General features: G+C 54.8%; 2 protein-coding genes across 3 annotated transcripts; one reads left to right on the top strand and one right to left on the bottom strand.

Moving 5' to 3' along the window:
* Positions 1–759: 759 nt before the first annotated feature.
* On the bottom strand, positions 760–10,652 carry LOC119102702 (cactin-like). Its single transcript, XM_037226160.1, is given in 13 exon segments — positions 760–977; positions 1,587–1,731; positions 2,132–2,286; positions 3,394–3,604; positions 5,723–5,787; positions 5,833–5,936; positions 7,153–7,329; positions 8,021–8,272; positions 8,809–8,983; positions 9,229–9,381; positions 9,384–9,624; positions 10,088–10,315; positions 10,642–10,652. Coding segments are annotated over 13 exon segments (2,106 nt in total). The 3' UTR covers positions 760–788.
* Positions 10,653–12,208: 1,556 nt separating this feature from the next.
* Positions 12,209–20,025, top strand: LOC119103382 (2-(3-amino-3-carboxypropyl)histidine synthase subunit 1). Of its 2 annotated transcripts, none has more exons than XM_037226902.1 (9): positions 12,209–12,237; positions 14,116–14,334; positions 14,898–15,047; positions 16,580–16,692; positions 16,924–17,028; positions 17,696–17,835; positions 18,225–18,390; positions 19,037–19,163; positions 19,599–20,025. In XM_037226902.1, the coding sequence occupies exons 2-9, from the start codon at positions 14,118–14,120 to the stop codon at positions 19,991–19,993; spliced, it is 1,413 nt and encodes a 470-aa protein (XP_037082797.1). In that variant the 5' UTR covers positions 12,209–12,237; positions 14,116–14,117; the 3' UTR covers positions 19,994–20,025. The 2 variants fall into 2 exon arrangements, with proteins under 2 accessions (XP_037082797.1, XP_037082796.1); XM_037226901.1 differs by lacking the exon at positions 12,209–12,237 and adding an exon at positions 12,239–12,324.
* The last annotated feature ends 229 nt before the right edge of the window (positions 20,026–20,254 follow it).

Below are 20,254 nucleotides of genomic sequence, written 5' to 3'. Positions count from 1 at the left end.
CCCGCTCTCCGCCCACGGTTACGTATTCAGCATGCTGGCTGGACTCCCACGCCGGGCTATGTGTTGCAAAGCGCGAGGACATATTGTTTACGTGTTATCGTACGTTTCTGAAGCGCTGCGCGGCGTCGGTGACACAATGGGGCAGCGGGCAACAGGGGAGCAGCTGGGGACTGGCGCCGCCTGGGTACTCGCCGAATCTCGCCGGCGCGCTGGCCCCATCGGACCGTGGGACGCCGCTCGGTCGGAGCTGTCACGGGCGCCGCTCGCTCAGGATCACGCTTCGAGTTCTCATCGCGCTGTGATCCCAGTTACGACACCGATTTCCTGTATGTTGCCAATACACCCCCGGTACTGGCATCGAGCTCGTGGTGTCTTGGGTGCATTTTCCAGAGTGTTGGTTCGTCTCTTGCCGCGGCGACTGAATGTAAAAGTGATGTCTAGACAAGTTGGTATATCTGTCACGGTGACGTGCCTCAAATACGACAGGCCCAAACGGTTGGCTTTTCTAGGTGCGCGGACGTGTATTCCTGCAGTACATGTTCTGGACTGCCGAAAGTCGTTAACACACAACCAGCTTGAGATGACGATGATGATCAGGTCATTTAGTTTGTCATTCGTCGCGTGAGTGACATTTCAAAAAATACGCCCGTAATATGGCTCAACATCGACAAAAACTCGTTTCCGAGGCGCGCGTGCAGCGCACCACAGCACTACAACACTTCCCATAAAACAGGGCCGGACCTGTCTGGCTGGAACGTCAGTAGACAGACGCGAGGCGCCTCGGCCCCTCAGCGGCGGTATCGGTAGCGTTTGAAGTGGAACCACAGCTGGAATATGTTGTTGTGGAACTGGCAGCGGAAGCCGCGGCGGTACGAGTACTCCCACTCCCGGTTCACGATCTTGAAGGCGATGTCCTCGTACGGAGGGCCCACGTGGAAGCGCAGAATGGCAAAGTCCTTGTTGTCGGAGCACACGGTCTGAAATCCAGACGCGTTTCTCAAGTGACGTCTGACCGCAGGTCATGTCAGGTCAACACAGCGCTCGTTGAAGCATGAAGTCCATGGGCAGAGCGGCGTGATAAACCTGGTCGCAAATACATGTAGCTACTTGGTTAGCTTCATCAGTGTCTGTGGTTTCATCACAGGCGACCCGGGTGGCACCACACAAACATCCGACAGCCCGGGTGGCAGCACACAAACGCCCGACAACCCGGGTGGCAGCACACAAACACCCGACAGCCCGGGTGGCAGCACACAAACACCCGACAACACGGGTAGCAGCACACAAACACCCGACAACCCGGGTGGCAGCACAGAAACACGCGACAGTGCCGTGACTGGCACGGGGAACACGCTGCATGAGAGGCCGCACGACTTTCCCGTGCTTTCCTTAATTCCCGATGGTCTTTTCGCTGTACGCTAACAAAATAGAGCCAGAGGGTGGCGGAACAACAGCAATAAAATACCTGAACCCTCATACAAACAAACGTGCACTGTCAACCCGGATAGGTTGTGGGCTTCACTGCAGATGAAGAAACGCCAAAACATACCCCACTCACGCATTAGCAATATCCAACACGCACATACCAGTGTGTATTCCGGCGTTTTGCTCTTGTCGATCAGATCCGGGTAGAATATGTTGAACTTGTAACCTTGCACGATCTTCGGGGGAGGGTTGTCCATGTCGTAGTGCGTCTGGTTGTACTTGTTCCACTCAAAGCCCGTATGCACTCTGGGAAACAGCATGCAGACTGAGGCCGCAGTCGCCAGACGCCCTGTCTCGCTGCGGGACTAATGGGCTAACGCATGGAAATTGTGGCAGCGCACCTCCGTCACATGGAAATCCATAAGAAAACATCGCTACAATTTGTACCCCACGATAGAATTTATATATATATATATATATATATATATATACCATGCCATATATGCATACCATATATACAATTAATGCATGTGACAATCTTTGCTCGCCAGCAAACGCGTGAAAGTGCGATTACGTTCATTTAAGTAAACTGTAGCTAGTACCCTCCTTGTCAGGTAGCGAGACTTGTTTGGGCCGAACAGGGCGGCTCCACTGATATTTAAAGATTGCTTAACCTACTGAGTCGGTACAGGGAAGCCTGCCTGACCTGTTGAAGTAGCGGGGCTTTCTGGGCCGGTACTTGTCCGACCAGAGATGAGTCTGCTGGCCAAGGTCAGTCTCCACGGAGAAGCGCGCCTCGTCGGAGCCCATTCCTTTCTTGGCCTCCTGCTGCAGAGCCTTCTCCTCGGCTGTGGCCGCCGACTGCCGGGCACGAGGGTCAGGTCAGCCCGTCACGAGGGTCGGGTCAGCCCGTCACGAGGGTCGGGTCAGCCCGTCACGGGGGTCGGGTCAGCCCGTCACGAGGGTCGGGTCAGCCCGTCACGAGAATTGGGTTAGCCGGTCACGGGGGCTAGGGCAGACGGTCACGAGGGTCAGGTCAGCCCGCCACGACGACTGGTTCAGTCGGTCACGGGGGTCGGGTCAGCCCGTCACGAGGGTCGGGTCAGCCCGTCACGGAGGTCTGGTCAGCCCGTCACGGAGTCGGGTCAGCCCGTCACGGAGGTCGGGTCAGCCCGTCACGGAGGTCGGGTCAGCCCGTCACGGAGGTCGGGTCAGCCCGTCACGAGGGTCGGGTCAGCCCGTCACGGAGGTCGGGTCAGCCCGTCACGGAGGTCGGGTCAGCCCGTCACGGAGGTCGGGTCGGCCCGTCACGGAGGTCGGGTCAGCCCGTCACGGAGGTCGGGTCGGCCCGTCACGGGGGTCGGGTCAGCCCGTCACGAGGATTGGGCTAGCCGATCACGAGGGTCAGGTCAGACGGTCACGAGGGTCGGGTCAGCCCGTCACGAGGGTCGGGTTAGTCAGCGGGCCGCGACGGCCACGCCCTTGGGCCACACAGCGATGCCAACAGATCGCGCACACGCGTGTGGCATCCACCGCGCATCCTGCAGGACGTGTTTGGCTCCAGCGTCGAGGGATTGAGAGGCTGTACCTCCCCAAGCGCCGCGGTGACGGACGCTGAGGCCCGGACAACAACCTACCCGGGACACGCCAAAGCAAAAGGCCGTGACTCAGCTCTCGTCGAGCCCCACCGGCCGGTCCGGCCTGTTCCACGCCCAGTCGGACACCCCGCACCGCGTCCCCACGTCTCTACCTTGACTCTGTCCAGCCCACCGTGCTCCAGTCTCCTGTCCTGGTGCTGTCTGGGCTTCGCACCAGGGGACTGACTTCGTCCCCCTCCCCTGGTTGCAGTACGGTACCCTGACCCCCGCATGCCTTGCCTCACTGCGTCCTAGTCTCACAGGCCATCTTCCAGACCTGCCCCGTCCCCCTCCTCTACGCTCCAGCGCTGGCTCAGCCTGATGCACTCACCTCCACCCTCCTGCCCTGGTTCTGGACCATGCTGCGGGCGTACCGCAGCCGCTGTCCGTCCTCGCCAGGATCCGCCACCAGTGTGCCCGGCTCCAGCTGGTCAGCGGTCAGCAGAGGCGGCGAGTACCGGCCGCTGGCGTACTCCCGCAGGCAGGAGGTCACCAGGTCATCCTCCGCCTCCTCGGCGCCGTCAGAGGTTACCGGAGCTGGCCTGGGGAAGGGCGCGGGGACAGGTCATCTAAGAGGTCACCGGAGCGGGCCTTGGGTAAGGCGCGGGTGGAAATTCACCTCAATAGTCGAGGGGACTTCCAAAAGACAAAGATCAGAGCAGTTGGACTGGGAACGTAAAACGATAGTTGGATGTGACCCGGTGTTCGGTGGGTCGTCACGTACGCCTGACAGACCAGCCTGGAATGAGCCCCAGGCCTGACGCACAGCTGGCAGGCCAGGCGGTGCTGGCCCCAGCTCAGGGTGTGTTGACTGTCGACCACCACAGGCGGCTCACGAGTTAACGAAGCAATACACGAATTAAAGCGTCAAGAGTTAATAAATAGTACACGAGTTAATACCCTCTACACGGTACCACGCAGGATCGACAAATTTTACAGCATCTGACAAGCGATTGATGACACACTATGAAGCGAAAATTCATCGATGTCAGGTCGGCCACGCGTTACACCATGGCCGGTGAAGGCGTGCACGGTGATCTTCGACCACACATGTAATTAGTCGAGTTTTTGCTCTTAGGTTCGATTGCTCTGATGTCATGGGTCGATTAGCTTAATTGCTTATCAGTTAGAGGCAATCAAAGTCTACACCATACAAGGTCTGATCCAACTGCCACCAAAAGCTCATGTGAGGTCTACTTGCAGGTGTTAAGCCGAAGTGACGGATGCAAAATACTTTGACCTACAATCCCACATCGATGTCTCATGTCTAACATGTGAATGAGAGGAGCATAGCAATAACATCCAATGATATGATTTTAACTATACCTTACGTAATCTTAAAGGAAGTGTTCCACATTTATATGGTTTTGAACTGAAATAGCCATCTTGAAGACCTTTCAGTTCTGTTCACAACCCTGCCCTTCTTGAAACCTAAGCCCCTCTATATTCTGACCCGCACGCCCGCGAAAATGTGAGAGTATTTCGAGGAAAGAATTTCAGGGTCACATTATTGACATTCATGATGCATTAAGCGCCCTTTAAATCTTGCCATTCCATAAACCATACCGCAATCAAGACCATTTTTGTCGATGCGTTCATATCTGGCGTTCGTGCGAGCAATTTCCAGATATAACGGCCAGCAATTGGCTCTCGATAAATGTTGTGCACGGCACGATGACACAATAAAACCAAGACGCATTGAGGTGCATATTCACCAAACAGAGATCGTACTGTCTAGAGCAGTCTTTCCACTTAAAAAGTATACCAATGGTTATAGGTGAGCTTGTTTCATCATGTCTGATGCTTGCTTCAGCTCAAAGGTGAAACATTCCCTTAAACCTCACATGACCTCGGTCTGCAATACACTTGGTCTTATTTGGCATGATTTGCAACATCTTATCATAAGCCAAATTATGACTTAAGATTCCTGTCTGTATCCGATCGATTAATACGGGTATCGATCGTCGTTCATTATTGTTCGATCCCTCCATAAGATCCTGGGATACCGCGAGCTCCTTCCCCCACGCGGCAGTTGTGGGTGGCGATTACACCACGCGGTGCCGGGTCGTGGGTGGTGAGTACTCTGGATGGTGCCAGGTTAAGCTTGCCCGCAGCAGTGACCCAAATTAACTGTCGTGCACAACACCAAACGAAATCCGCCCACGAAAGCCGCGATCGCCTGGGTTCGCGGGCGTTTATCGACTTGGCGAGCAATGAGCCGTATTTATCTCCAACATCGCCACTGCGGGACGACCACGCAACATCCACACCCAGCCTGTCACCATCCCACGTAGCCTGGCGCCCGGGCACCGCAGCCACGCCCCTATCGCCGCAGCCGCGCCCCTGGCACCGCAGTCACACCCATAGCGCTGCAGACACACCCCTGTCGCCGCAGCTCATGCCACTGCAGCCCCGGCCATCCCAGCGCCCGGCACGACCCCGCTGCCGCACCGTTCATCCCAACAGTCCCAAACGGGCCGCGAACACACCGGGCTGTACACGACGGCTCACAACAGTGCCGGGTGGCCACACGGCGGAGGACGCCCCGCTCCGGCGTCTCAGAGCGAACCCCGGCGAGGTGGCCACGTCACACGCCGCAGCGGTCCCGACCGGATAACTCTCACTGCGCCGCCTCTCTCGGCGTCGGCGCCACCTCCCACCTGACGAAGGCGTGCTGCAGCTCGGGCTCCTCCTCCGCCGGCGCCCCCTCCGTGGCGGCCGGCGCTCGGCCGTCGTCAGCCGCCGCGGCCGCCGCAGCCGCCGGCTCGGCCGCCGCCGCCGTCTCGCTGACACCCTGCGTCACCTTGAGCAGGCGCAGCTTCTCCCGCAGGTGAGCCTGATGCCGGTCCCGCAGCCGCGCCCGCGCCAGGTGCGCTGCCAAAGCCCGACCAGGTCAGGTCAGGTTAGGTCAGGTCCAGACAGCGGCCCCCGTACCCACCGCACCATCGCAGCTGACAAGGTCAGGCCAGGCCGGACGTCACTGGTCTGTCGCCAGTACGGCAGACCAGAGTGGCCGTCCACCCGTGCCAGCTGCTGCCGCCACAGCAGCGGTAGGACAGCACAGCGAGACGGAACGAAATAAAACGCGAGAAATCGGGAGCAAGTTCACTCGAGCCGGGCAAATCGAGCAGTGAAACATTCAAACGGTCTCACAGCGGGGTCACCATATGCCATGCAAGTCAAGCATGGTTATCCTAACACATGGTCACACATTCAAATATACTGATGGCAGGAGTCGCATAAGACACCTTCCACGAACTTCTTATGGGTCACAAAAGTTCAAACCTAAAATGACCCAGGTCAACATTTTGTTTTTAGGAGCATACTGCTCAGCATAATCTTTGCCCCTTTTCCAAATGCAAAACTCAGATCAGTTCTATATCATTTTGATCATCATAACCTTTAAAAGGTCAAACGAGGTCAAATGAGGTTATCTGAACGTGTGACATTTTACTCAGAACAGTTGCCTAGGTTCTAGGGGCCCTTTGGAGACCAATCTGTAATTTGACCTGTTTGACCTTATCTGACCCGGAGGTCATGACCTGGGAACTTCAAACTCTGACCTAAGTGAGTTCACATACAGGTCAACACACCCTGTGAATTTGGTCTCCCTAACTCTCTTAGTTCCAGAGATCTCAGGGGGGTCACATTGACCCCTCACCCGAACGAAGGGTATCCAACCGGCCACCCGGGCGCGTGTTAAAAGACGGAAGACGGCCAATGTCGCCACCCATTTTTAAGAAAGCAAGACCCTGCCTGTTCTGGCCGTTCGCCCATGCCTTCCCAGCCGCTCGCCGTCCACCCGTGCCTTCCAAGCTGCTCGCCGTCCACCCGTGCCTCCCATCTACCTGCCGCCCACACGTGCCTCCCCAGTCGCCTGCTGTCCACCCGTGCCTCCCCAGTCGCCTGCCGTCCACCCGTGCCCCCCCCCCCCCCCACCTACCTGCCGTCCACCCGTGCCTCCCCAGTCGCCTGCCGTCCGCCCGTGCCTCCCCAGCCGCCTGTCGTCCACCCATGCCTCCCCACCTACCTGCCACCCATCCGTGCCTCCCCACCCGCCTGCCGTCCGCCCCCGCCGGTCGCCGCTCACCTTTCAGTTGTGTAAGCAGCGACTCCCAATAGCCGACGTCAACGCCCTCCAGCGTGTTCTTCAGCTTGGTCTCGATCTGCGTCTGCAGCGTGGCCAGCTGCTCGGCCGTCTTGCCGCGGAACACGTCCGTGACGTCACTGATCACCGCGTCGTGGATGCCCTCGCGGCGGCCCATGGCTGCGGCAGAGACCAGTGACGTCACACAAACCACGGCAACTCGGCGCCGCGGCGGTCAACGGCGCTGGATGGCTCGACACACACGGACGCTGGCTCATTGCTGAAAGCACGGATCAGAAGCGCCCGTCCCTAGATAATGAGGCGATGGTACCAATCCACAGGCGCTTAACGACAACGACCACCCACGTCTGGGTGGCACATAATTGTCAGTGGCGTGGCATCATTTAACTGTTCAACTCATGCGCGACACTCGAACGACAGCCATGAGCTATACGCGACAGTCGAACGGCAGCAACGACAGTCACGCGTGAAAGTCGAATGACAGCCACGACAGTCACACGCGATAGCCGAACAACAGCTACGACAGCCACGACAGACAGTCACGACAGTCACACGCGATAGTCGAACAACAGCTACGACAACCAAGCGCGATAGTCGAACAACAGCTACGACAGTCACACGCGATAGTCGAACAACAGCAACGACAGCCACGACAGTCACACGCGACAGTCGAACGACAGCCACGACAGTCCATCGCGACAGTCGAACGAGTCCGTTCAGACGTCGGACACCTCTGATGTTTGAATTCCCGGGCGCCCATAATCAGCCTTTACCAGCGGGACCAGCGCAGCCAGCCGCCGACGCGCCCTCCTCCTCCCACGGCTCGTCTCAGACGGGTGGCGCCACTCACATGCCTGCTGGCGAGCCTGCCGGTCCAGCTTGCGCAGCTTCTGCAGCTCGTCCTCGACGATGACAGTGACGTCGTTCCAGAAGTCGAGGTTCTCGCCGCGCTCGAGCTCTCCATACACGCGGATGTCCTCCTGCAGGTCCTCCAGGTCGGCGATCGACAGGCCCACCAGGTACGTGTAGGGCTCGTGCACCTCTACGGCGTCCAGCTCCTCGGCGGAGCTGATGTACTTGGCTAGCAGGTCGATAGGCTTGGCTGGAACAGTAGCACGGACCGTTACGCCGGGACCTTGCATCCACGCCCAATAAACTGCCACTGGGCCCCGAGACAGATATACACTGGCAACCAAATTCAGAGTTATCGCTCTGGACCGCACACCCCGTCACTCTGCGCCCATGTCCTTTCATCATGAACCGCCGCACATCAATCACCCTGATCCTCCCCCCCCCCCACACACACACCATGTCATTGCCCCCCAAACTTCATCACCCTGCCCTCCTCCCCAAAGTAAAAAAAACAAACGTCCTCCAACTGCAATTAACGCCCTGGACCCTTCACCTGCTCAATGGGGGTTCAATGACTGCTCCCCTCCCATCTGACTTAATTGACCACCGACCCAGCTCATCCTATCAGACACGGTGGTCCACTGACCCCGCAGCTCCCACTAGACTCAAAGGTCCACCCACCCAACCCTCCCGTCAGTGACTCATGATCCACTGACCGCTCCCCTCGCATGAGACCCGATGGTCCACTGACTGCTCCCCTCCTATGAGACTCAACGTTCGACTAACCGCGCCCCTCCTGGATGCGGATGCGGGAGCGCATGCTGCACTGGCGCAGGTGGAACTGGTCCTCTTGTTTCTCCCACTCGCGAAAGTGCTCGGCCTCCTGCTTGCTCTGCAGCAGCGCCATCTCCTGATCTCGTTCGGCTCGTTCGCGCTCGCGCTCCAGCCGACGAGCCTTCACCTGGCGGGTACCGAAGGCCAGCTGTCAGCGACACAGCCGCACCAGCGGGTCGCACCGTCCCGAGCACACGCACTCAGGACCGCAGACGCGGCTCTTCGACGTCCCTGTTAGTAAATACGGCACGCAGTGGAGCGCGGTTACGCCGCAGACCAATGCCTGCACAGGTCGCCTGCTTAACAACAGCCCGCAAAGACGGTTACATAGCAGACAGTTACAAAACTTGCAAAAAGAGCGCACTGTGGTACCTTTTCCAGCTCCCGCTTGTTCTCCTCCATCTTCTTGCGGTTCATCTTCTCCAGCTCCTCGTCGGGCACGTCGGTCAGGCCTTCCTTCTGCAGCTTCTTGTTCCAGCGGAACGTCTCCAGCAGGTTACTGTCGCCGAACGGGTTGTCGTTCGTTGGTTGTAATGCGGTACTCCTGATTCCCATCCCATGCGCTCCTTCTGGCGTCGCTCCTTGTCGGCACGCTTTAGGCGACGCCGGAGCCGCTTCTCCTCGGGCGTCTCGCGCGCCTTGAGCGCCTCCTTCTGGCGGCGCCGCTCAGCCTTCTTGCGCGCGCGCTCCTGCTCCAGCATGGTGAGCACGGCGCCCGGACTGGCTGAGCGGTCCGAGCCGGACGTGGCGCTCGATGACGAGGACGACCTGAGGCAGGGGCGGCGCCAGGCGGCCGGTGACGCGGAGAGCAAGCGAGCGGGTGGGTCCGACCCGACTTAATTGCAGCCTGCAGAAAGGTTGGATGGGGACGGGCCGGACGCAGGTGACGTGGTCAGGTGGCACATGACCTCCAGCAGACGACGAGGTCGGACGGCGGATGACGCGCAGCACACGATAAGGTCGGGTAGGGGACCACCTGTCATGGATGGCAGGGTCTGGTGGGGGAGGACATCAGCTGTGCACACATAACACTGGTAACTGATCAACAAGTGGCATGCAGTAGAAGTGCAAAACCACAGCTCAATCAGTATAGGTCAGCCTCTTGCCCCACATCGAAAAATGATGTGCCTGTAAAGTGTTAAGTATACATTGAGGAACCATGAACCGATCAGAAATGGAGCACACAATGCTGTGCACAGATAACATGAATGATGTGTGTGTGTTGTCATACCTTTTGCGTGACTTTTCGCTTTTCTTTGACTTCTTTTTATCCTTTTGCCGGGATCCCCTGGGGGACGTTGACTTCTCTCTTCGCCGAGTTCTCCCGGGGGACGCGGACTTCTCCCTTCTCCGTGTTCTCTGAGGTGAGGCAGACTTCCTCCGCGCACGTGACGTGGAATCGACGTCTTCTCGCCGGCGCGGCTCGGACCGGCCGTCGCCGCCGCGCCGCCTCTCCCGGCTGCGGTCCCGCGACAGCGGCCGGCGCGAGGAGCTAGGCCGGCCGCGGTGCGGCGGGCTGGCCGACCGAGAGTCACGCGACCGGTCGCCCGGCCCGCCGGGACGTGCGAGACTCGGGGGAGCGACCCATCACTGCCTGCTGGAAAAATAATGTTGCTTAGGATCACTGCACAATAGCACAGCTGCTGAGATTATGACACATGGACTGAAGCTGGTGAAAACTATACCTGGTTATGACACAAAGTGTTGAAAAGCAATGAAACTGAAACTTAAAGAGCATGTCATATAATTCCCTGCCAAGCAAGAAATTTGGCATTGCCAACACACTTTGTTAACATGTTTGGCAAAGGAATCAATGGCAGGCATGCTAGATTAGTTTTGAACCAGAACCAACAACTTTTGAATTTCAAAGAATCCCCTTTGAAGGGTGGCAGAATGACTTTGTTCCCAAATGCAAGTTGAAGCTGGTTATGAACAGTAAAACTAACATTAGGCAAAGCAAAAAGCAACATAGTCTACAACAGGCACCAGAATGGCACAGACTGTACTGTGGTCTATAACAGGCACAGGCTGTAGTCTATAACAGGCACCAGACTGTGACTGCTTTTCACAAATTCAGCTGTCTGCCATGATTCAAGACCAACAGAGGCTAATACCTTATGATGACTGCATATGACTCTAAACTAGGCTGGGCTTATATTATTTTTCTTGCTTTCTTCTGGTTGAAGTAACTATTTCACATGCTCACAGGTTATACAAGACACCATTTCATGCCATGAAATAACCTTTGCTTTAAGTTCCCAAGCACTGAGGCTGACCTCAGGTAGAAGGTCAGCAGTTGACATCAAGATGTAAAACCACACATCAGTGCATTTCTTGACACCTGGTTAACTAGTGGAATGCAAAATGTATGGATATATCCAAATGTTTTGCCTTCCCTGGAATGAAAACCACTATTCCATGGGATCACAAGTTTTTCTCACTCCAGTTGCAAATACCGTTAGACAGTTTTGGCAGGTCCCAAGGCTTGCCACAAATGCATTGTTACAACCCAAAAGTGTCAGACATGACAGTCACACTGCACTGCAGCATCAACATCACAGCAGCATGAACACTGCAAATTGTAGGGCTTAACATTTTGTGCCTGGTCACCAAAGGTTTCAAGGCAGAGAGCCTTTGTTTTAAGATATTATCCTATCACAAAGGTGTTTTCAAAAAATCTCTGATAACACTTCCCACACAAAAATAGTCTTAACATTCAGCACAATTTGGCCTGGCTTGAGTCTTCCCCATGTGAGTGCATCCTTTTCAGACTGGGTGGGCCCAGCCCTTAGCATGTACCAGACACACATCTGATTTTCACACATATACAGTTATTTGTTCTAGGACCAGGATAAGTTTGAAACGTCATACTGCAACCTACAGGAACCTGGCAGGGCTTCGGAAAGTTTCCGTACCAGCCAGCATTTCTAGTAAGACAGGCGCCTTATAACAAACTTCAGCTCTGCGGCAGACAAAACTACACACAATGTCAGCGGTACGGTACCCACATCATATTAACAGAACCTACCAACTGAAATACATCAATCTCACGATAACATAAAATGGAGAGGCGATGGGTTTACACCTTCCACCGTCCACACGCAGAACGTTTGGAATCAAGGTTTACTCAGGATGCGTGCGCCCAGCGCAATTCCTGTATACACAGTCAGATAGTACTGTCATAAACAGACCATCTTCACCAATGACCAACCTCTGTACGATGATTTGACGAATGAGTGAGCGATTTATGACAACACTAGCACTAGTGACCATTGCCGAACAGTTGTGCAGCCGAAGTCATATATGGCTTTACAAAGACGAGCCTGATGAACTACGGACGTGCAACATACAGCCTTGTGCCATGCTGCACAGATGAGTGTGGTGCATAGCTTAAACTCTACACTTTCTGTTCTTTCCCCAACAGCTTTTTTACCAGCATTTATTTTTGAAAGCGATTTGTATATTGTGGTACGTATCTGACACTGCATTTCCAAAGTGACTCCCTGACGCATACTGGACAGCTCCCAATGAGGGGACAGTGAATGGTTAATTTCTTGTTATGGTTCACAGGGAATTATAGGAAACACAAGTGCCATGGATATTTTGTCATTGATGTGACTCTTTACTTGTGTATGCTGAACAGTGTGATCTGGGTGTTATGACATTTAATTTCCTTCATGGGGGGGGGGGGGGGGGGGGAGATGGCAGGCATGTGAGTGCATGGTTAACAATCTGGTTGTGTTGTTCTGCCGTGTCTGCTTTACATTTGTGCTCTCAGAAAATTTTGGCTGGTTAATTCAGAATAATGCACTCTAAAAGACTGTAGGGGCCTAATCATTATTGGCAAATGGAAGCCAACTCCCCACTTGGAGAAAGTCCATGTCATATTCCTGATTTACCTGTGATGCCATGGCCAAAGCCATTTGTAACTTGGCTGCCAAGAGGGGAGGTAAGTGTGTGTGCCTGTAAATTGTTTATGGCTGCACCCAAGTGCTGGAATTAATTTACTTGATGTGTTGCCCACCTTTGGAACTGAAGGAACTTTATTTGCTTGTATCTGTGTTATCACCAGCTGCTTCATCAATGGGTAGAGCTTGACCTATAAGGTTATGAAAATCTGGGCTCAAATTGTGCATGTAGTTGTTTGGAAAAATTAAAGGCATGCACCCTTACTAGCACATTGGCCAGATGTGTTATGTGCAGCGGTCTGCACACAACAAAAACGAGCTGTACATTGCTTGTCTTTGCCATGTAATCCACAGCAACAACAAATTTACAGCAATAAGAATGGAAAGAAGTGCTTCACATTTTGATTGATTGTGTTTGTGTAATTCAATAACCCTACACTGACTGTGCCATAATAGCAAGGACAGCAAGGCTATCCCAGTCATTCAACATGCTTGCTTCAAAGGAATTTCTCCATCTAGTACACACCTTGGTTTGCTGTGGGTAATTGTTCATGATGGAAAACCCAAAAGATAACCTCAATCCAGATGTGTTGATATCCTTAATATAGGTGCACAGCACCTTTATGCACATGGGGATTTTGCATTATTCCATTCCTTGCTTCAAGTAAAGGAATTTCAGAACCAAGTCTCCTGTATGCAGTGTTCCAAATACCGTGTTGTCATATAGTCAACGTGTTAAACTTCAAGTAAAAAGTGCATGAGAGAGAAAAACAAAGACTGAAAAGTAAGAACTTATATGTGACCATTAGGAATGCATACATTGCTTCCACCACAAAAGATTAGGTTGCATGTAACACAGCATTAATATCAGAGATGCATGAGTATACTAAATGTTTCTGCTTTAGAAAAAAACTGTGTTTGCATTTTTGTCATTTGGGCAGCTGATGCTGCCAACATTCTGATGATAGTGAGGTTGGTGGAAAACTGGCTGCCCTTCAGCTGCCATCTCTTCTTGAAGTAGACTGGTTGTTCAGCAAGTGGATGTTGTATGGTGTCTGGTTGGCTGGGTGCTCAGTAAGTGGATGTTGTAAGGTGTCTGGTGGACTGGGTATGCAGTGAGTGGATGCTGTATGGTGTCTGGTGGACTGCAATAGACACATTTTGGGCCCTTTATCCTCATGATCTGCAGCAGAGGTGTGACTGGCAGGCGAGTGTGGGCTGCTGCTGCCATGGAGAACACTCGCTGATCTTTGTCTCGATATTGCGCGGACTTTGGTATGTCCACGACGCGTCGCTCGCCTTGTTCATGCGGGGGCCGTATGTGGTCAGTTTTGCAATACTCTCCTTTCAGATATGGAGACTGCCGTTGTCATAAGCGCTCAGAAGAATAGGAAGGTCATTACTGGGGGCCTGCGCACGGCAAACAAGATACCCGAGGAAATTCTAAACGATGCGGATCTAAATGATGCTATCCAAGTTCTTCCTCAGAACTATAATTTTGAGTTGCACAAGACTATATGGAGGATAAAACAATTGAGTGTAAAATGTGTGGCTCTTCAGTTTCCAGAGGGTAAGTGCGTTTTATCTTGTGTGAATTTGCATCCACACCTCGTATGTTTCCTGTCCGAGACGCCTGCTGTTTCGACGTCCCATGCCGACGAAGTCTGCTATTGCTCTAATCTTCGGTGTCAGGTGAGTCTGCTGTTGTGACGTCACGTGCAGGGTAAGCCTGCTGGTATTTTGGCGACCCTTGTCGGCCAGGTCTGCTTGTGTTCTGATGTCGTACGGCGGACCGGTCTGCTGGTGTTCGGATGTCGTACGGTGGACCGGTCTGCCGGTGTTTTGATGTCGTACGGCGGGCGGACCGGTCTGCTGGTGTTCTGATGTTGTGCGGCGGACCGGTCTGCCGGTGTTCTGATGTGGTACGGCGGACCGGTCTGCCGGTGTTCTGATGTCGTACGGCGGACCGGTCTGCCGGTGTTCTGATGTCGTACGGCGGGCCGGTCTGCCGGTGTTCTGATGAGCCGCCGTCTGTTGCTCTATAGCGTGAGTGTCGCGTGTCGGCCAGGCCTGCTGGTGTCCTGATGAGCCGCCGTCTGTTGCTCTATGACGTGGGTGTCGCGTGTCGGCCAGGTCTGCTGGTGTTCTCGCTCACCATCGCCGACATCCTGGAGCGCTTCACCGGCGTCGAGACGCTGATCATGGCTGATGTGACGTACGGCGCCTGCTGTGTGGACGACTTCAGCGCCAAGGCGCTCGGCGCCGAGCTCATGGTCCACTACGGTCAGTGACACACGCGTCTGTTGAGAGCTGACTTGCTCTCAGCTCGGTGTAATGAACTGGCTGAATCAAGTCTTTGGGCTGCTATTGTCTTTGTGGGTTGTCACTCTGGTTTTCGTTGACGCACCTCAGTGCGCTTTCCGGCTCCGCCCGAATGTCTTTTTTTCTGAAAGCATCTCATTGGGTAAAAACTAAACTTTCTACCTAATGCGATACCTGCCCGAGGTACCATGAGCTACCCCAAAGTAACGTAAAGTACCCTAATTCAGGAATTCCTTCCCCCAAATCTCCAAAATCTGCCCCAAATTCCAATTATTCCCCAACCCTACCCCAAGGAGATCTCGTCGAAACATGCCATGTTTTGCAGATTAGCCAGCTGACTCATGGCCTCGCTGAAAGTTTTGGGGCAGAGGTGACCGTGTAGGAATATTACGATCAATTTTGTTCTCGCTTTATACAAAGGCGTCGCACATCAAAAGTCATCGTCAAAGCAGAAAATAGTTAACGACCAGAAAATAGTGACAAATCATATTACCTTTCAAGTATGGTAATTACCATAGCGACGGTAAGCGTCAGGCCGTAACATTGCCGACATGATATAAACGCATCAAGGCCATTCGGACAGATCAAGGCTTGCTTTTCCTTTTGGGCGGGAAAGGTCAGGCAGCCCACCCAGAAAATGGGTGCCAGATGTTTGTATGGTGTAGAATGACCTTAAAACTCGGAAGGCAGCGACGTATCACCAGTATGACCAGTATCACTTGTCACAGTATAATCTTACAGCGACGAGCCGTGATGCCAAGCACTACCAGGTCATTAGCGAATTTGTGTCATCGTGGACTGTGGATAAGAGGCCTCCAGATTGTGTACAGAGCCCTCCGCACCTATCGTTTCAGTCCCATGTTGGAGTTGCAGTAAAACACAAAGTTTACTTAGGATGGCTTGACACACCAGATCGCGTGTGAGTGTACCGCTAATACTTTGCATGACACACACATCCTGTGGATTGCAAAAAGATAATCTTTACAGCCTTAGTGCTGTGTTATGTAGGTAGTTAAATAATTTTCCGACCTATTACCGAGCGTGTGGTCAGAGTTGTCTGGCTCGAACGCATACTGACCGCATGCAACTTGTTATAACCCTTCAACACGAGGGAGTACTGCTTATAAAGTGCCATTAAGAAGAATGATAACTCCAAATAAGGTTGTCACAGTACAGATAGTGACGCTATATGTATATAACTGCCGCAAAAATGAGGAGGGGAACAATTACATACCAGCGTCTTAACTATCATCTTGATTGACAAATGTTGAAGTGCCCTTTTGATGCTTGTGACATGGCATGTAAGTGGCATGGCATATAATACAAATTGGTGCAGTTTTATTCATACAACTGCTACTAGAGCAGGGTTGAGCGCTGCAAACGGACCACTATTTGAGCGGTGCTTTCGCGGCGGTGAGTCCAAACCAGCACCTCACCATGATGGGTTGTATCTCAACGAGGTGTACTGCCGATCACTATGTCGGTATTTACAGGCCACAGCTGCTTGATCCCCGTTGATCAGACTTCCATCAAGATGCTCTACGTGTTCGTCGATATCAAGATAGATGCTCTTCACTTTGTGGAAATGCTGAAATTCAACATCAAGGTGTGTTTTGACATGTCCGATTGCGGTTGAAGTGTAAATCATGTTATCAGTTTCTGCGAAAATTTTACCACGTTTTGTGAACAATTTGTTTTTTAACAGCATTTCGTGCTTTGTTAGCGTCTCAAGTGCTCGAATTGAGCAATATGACTCGTTAAAAGCCTCGGTAGTCTTGTTTTGTCTGCGGGCGGCAGCGACTAACGGTTGTTTGCATGCCGCACCGCTGGGCGGCAGGTCGATCGCCGGCTGGCCCTTGTCAGCACAGTGCAGTTTGTGGCGACTCTGCAGGCGGTGGCTGCTGAGCTCCGAGAGTCCGGCTATGACGTCACAGTGCCTCAGGTCAGCTACTCCCCGCGGCAATCCCACCGCCTCCCCCGCACGGCCAAGCTCGGCCGCTGTCGGTGTGTAGACGCCTTACGTCCTCTTCCGCACGGCCAAGCTCGGCCGCTGTCGGTGTGTAGACGCTCTACGTCCTCCCCACACGGTCGGGCTCGGCCGCTGTCAGTGTGTAGACGTTTTGCGCCCGCCCCCGTACGGTCAGGTTCAGTCACTGTCGGTGTGTAGATACTTAACGTCCTCCTCTGTGCAGCTAGGTTCGGCCGCTGTCAGTGTGTAGACGCTTAACGTCCTCCTCCGCGTGGTCAGGTTCGGCCGCTGTCGGTGTGTATACGCTTTACGTCCTCCGTGCGGCCAGGTTCGGCCGCTGTCGGTGTGTAGACGCTTTGCGTACTCCCCCGTGCGTTCAGGTTCGGCCGCTGTCGGTGTGTATACGCCTTACGTCCACCTTCGCACGGTCAGGTTTGGCCGCTGTGGGTGTGTAGACGCTCTACGTCCTTCTCCGCACGGCGAGGTTCGGCCGCTGTGGGTGTGTAGACTCTGTACGTCCTCCTCCGTTTAGTCAGATTCGGCCGCTGCCGGTGTGTAGATGCCTTATGTCCTCCTCTGTACGTTCAGGTTCGGCCGCTGTCGGTGTGTAGATGCCTTACGTCCTCCTCTGTACGGTCAGGTTCGGCCGCTGTCGCCGGGCGAGATCCTGGGCTGCACCTCGCCCCGTCTCCAGGACACGGACGTCCTGGTGTACCTGGGCGACGGCCGCTTCCACCTAGAGAGTGCCATGATCGCTAACCCCAGCGTCACATTCTTCAGGCACGTGTACATGACCGGCCCAGGAGTCGCCAGAGCGCGTGACAGTTGTCGCACATACGGGACTTCGTTGTCGTGCAGTGCAAGTGATCTGCTGCATTGTTTTTGTCCAGTGCAAGCAATCTGTTACATTTTGCGTATGACGCCAGTTCCAGCATTCGCTTCGACACCTCCGCGGGATTACTAGAGTCACTCTCTATGGTGTCTAGTGCGTGCGCTCTCGCGGTTGCCAACGGCGTAACGCTTTGATCTGACGGAAAATCGGAAACATAGCCTCTCTGATTTATTGCCTGTGATCCCAGCGAGCGTGCGTGTTCAGAGGATCCTTGCTGTCAGCGGTGACACGCGGCTGCCACCACCAAAACAATGACGACAATTGCGTCGTGTTTCAGGTACGATCCGTACAGCAAGGTGTTCAGCCAGGAGTATTACGACCAGGACCGCATGGTGGCAGCGCGGTCTGACGCCGTTACCAAGGCGACGACAGCCGGCACTTTCGGCGTCATACTGGGCACCCTAGGTCGTCAAGGAAGTCCAAAGGTTATGCAGAATCTGAAGGTAACTGCCATGAGTCGATTGAGTCTCGAGAACCCGCTTCGAATTCACCATACGATCAAAGTTTCTTTGTTTGCCAAGCATTTTCAAACACCTCAGGCGCTTTGCCGCATGCATTGTCATACTGTGAACACTTCATGCATCGTCGCTGCGCCAAACTTAATGACCAGCATAAAGCGGGGGTGATGGCATCCGGCCGTATTCGCCGTTTTGTGTGAACATGGCGCGTCGCGTGCCATGATGCTGTATTGTGGTGTGACTATGCAGCGCGTGACAGGACTTGGCGAAGCGCCGTCAGTCCACGTGATTGTGGTGCGATGCAACATTGCATGTGCAACCTGATGTTTCTGTGCGGTATGTGATGTGATGTAGCATGACGTGCGACGTGAGGGCGTGACGTGCCGTGCCGCCCGAGTGTGACGCCCGTGACGTAGTGTGCTGCCCGAGTGTGACGCCCTGTGACGTGGTGTGCTACCCCAAGTGTGACGCCCCGTGGCGTGGTGTGCTGCTCCGAGTGTGACGCCCGGTGACGTGCCATTCTGTTCTTAGTGTGACGCCCCGTGACGTGCCGTTTTGTTCTTAGTGTGACGCCCCGTGACGTAGCGTGCCGCCCTGAGCGTGACGCGCCGCTCGGCCGCCGTGCCACCAGGACCGGCTGACGGAGCGGGGCCTGCAGCACGTGACCGTCCTGCTCTCGGAGGTCTTCCCGGACAAGCTGCGCCTGCTGCCGCAGGTGGACGCCTGGGTGCAGACCTCGTGCCCGCGGCTCTCCATCGGTGAGTTGTGGGACATCTCGCCATGGCCGTGCGTCGGGTCACCGCTGGAGGCGGGGCGTCGGCGCTCACACTGTGACATGTTCGAAGGAATGCTGCTCGTGCTGTCGGAAGAAGTGGGGATTAAGTGAACGAATATATCTGTGTTCAAATGGAAGTCATTTCGGTGATCAGAAACACAAAATACGGGATCGCGAAAACAGAGTTACGATGCGTTGATTTCGCTTCACTGTTGTCACGAACGAAAAAGGGCTCTTTGGCCAGTAGTGGCCGCGATAAGACTGTGGACATTTGCGTGGTGTTGTGTCGCGTGCCTCGACCTGAGCTCGGGTGGTGGTGACGTCTGATGGTGCCGTGCTGGCCGGCGCCTCGGCACCGGCCCGCGTCGCCGGCCCCGGCTGACTGTTGGCGCGTGACGGAACGCTGTGACTGCCGCAGACTGGGGCTCGGCCTTCGCCCGGCCGCTGCTCACACCCTACGAGGCGAATGTAGTACTGCAGCAGGTGGCCTGGCGCGGCCTCCAGTACCCGATGGACTTCTACGCCGCCGACAGCCTCGGCCCGTGGACGCCCAATCACCGGCCGCCGCGCGACGGCGCCGCCGGACGGCACCGGAGGGCCGGCGCCCGCTCCGGCCAGGACCGGGAGGCCGGCGCCCCCTCCGGCCAGGCCCGGAGCGCCTCGGCCGATGACGGCCCCGCGCCGGTCTGCGCCGCATCTTCGGCCGAGACCAAGGGCTGCGGCTGCGCAGGTGGACGGCCGGACCAGGGCGTCCTCCTCCCCGCCGCAGGTGGCGCGGCTCCTGCGACGGGGCCACCTTTGACGCGGTTGTGATTTGTCCTTGTACGGGTTTTTGAGCATTTGTTGTGTTTGAGAACAATATACATTTGACATCTTTTGGGAGTAGTTTCTCACGTCGGTAGGGCCGGTAGAGCACAACTTGTGCTGCGCTTAACACAAACCACGGTTTCATGGATTCGTGTATTTTTCCTGTACACAGAATGCTAGGTTTAGTTAACGTATTCATATGCTCGTCACGCCACAGGAGTCACAGGCGATAGCTGCACACCATGGGCAGCGGAGTCACAAACAACG

Source organism: Pollicipes pollicipes, unplaced genomic scaffold (assembly GCF_011947565.3).
Source record: "Pollicipes pollicipes isolate AB1234 unplaced genomic scaffold, Ppol_2.1 Scaffold_5724;HRSCAF=6776_pilon_pilon_pilon, whole genome shotgun sequence".
Lineage (NCBI taxonomy): Eukaryota > Metazoa > Arthropoda > Thecostraca > Pollicipedomorpha > Pollicipedidae > Pollicipes > Pollicipes pollicipes.
The sequence above is the reverse complement of the archived record's forward strand: the minus strand, read 5'-3'. Positions and strand labels throughout refer to the sequence as shown.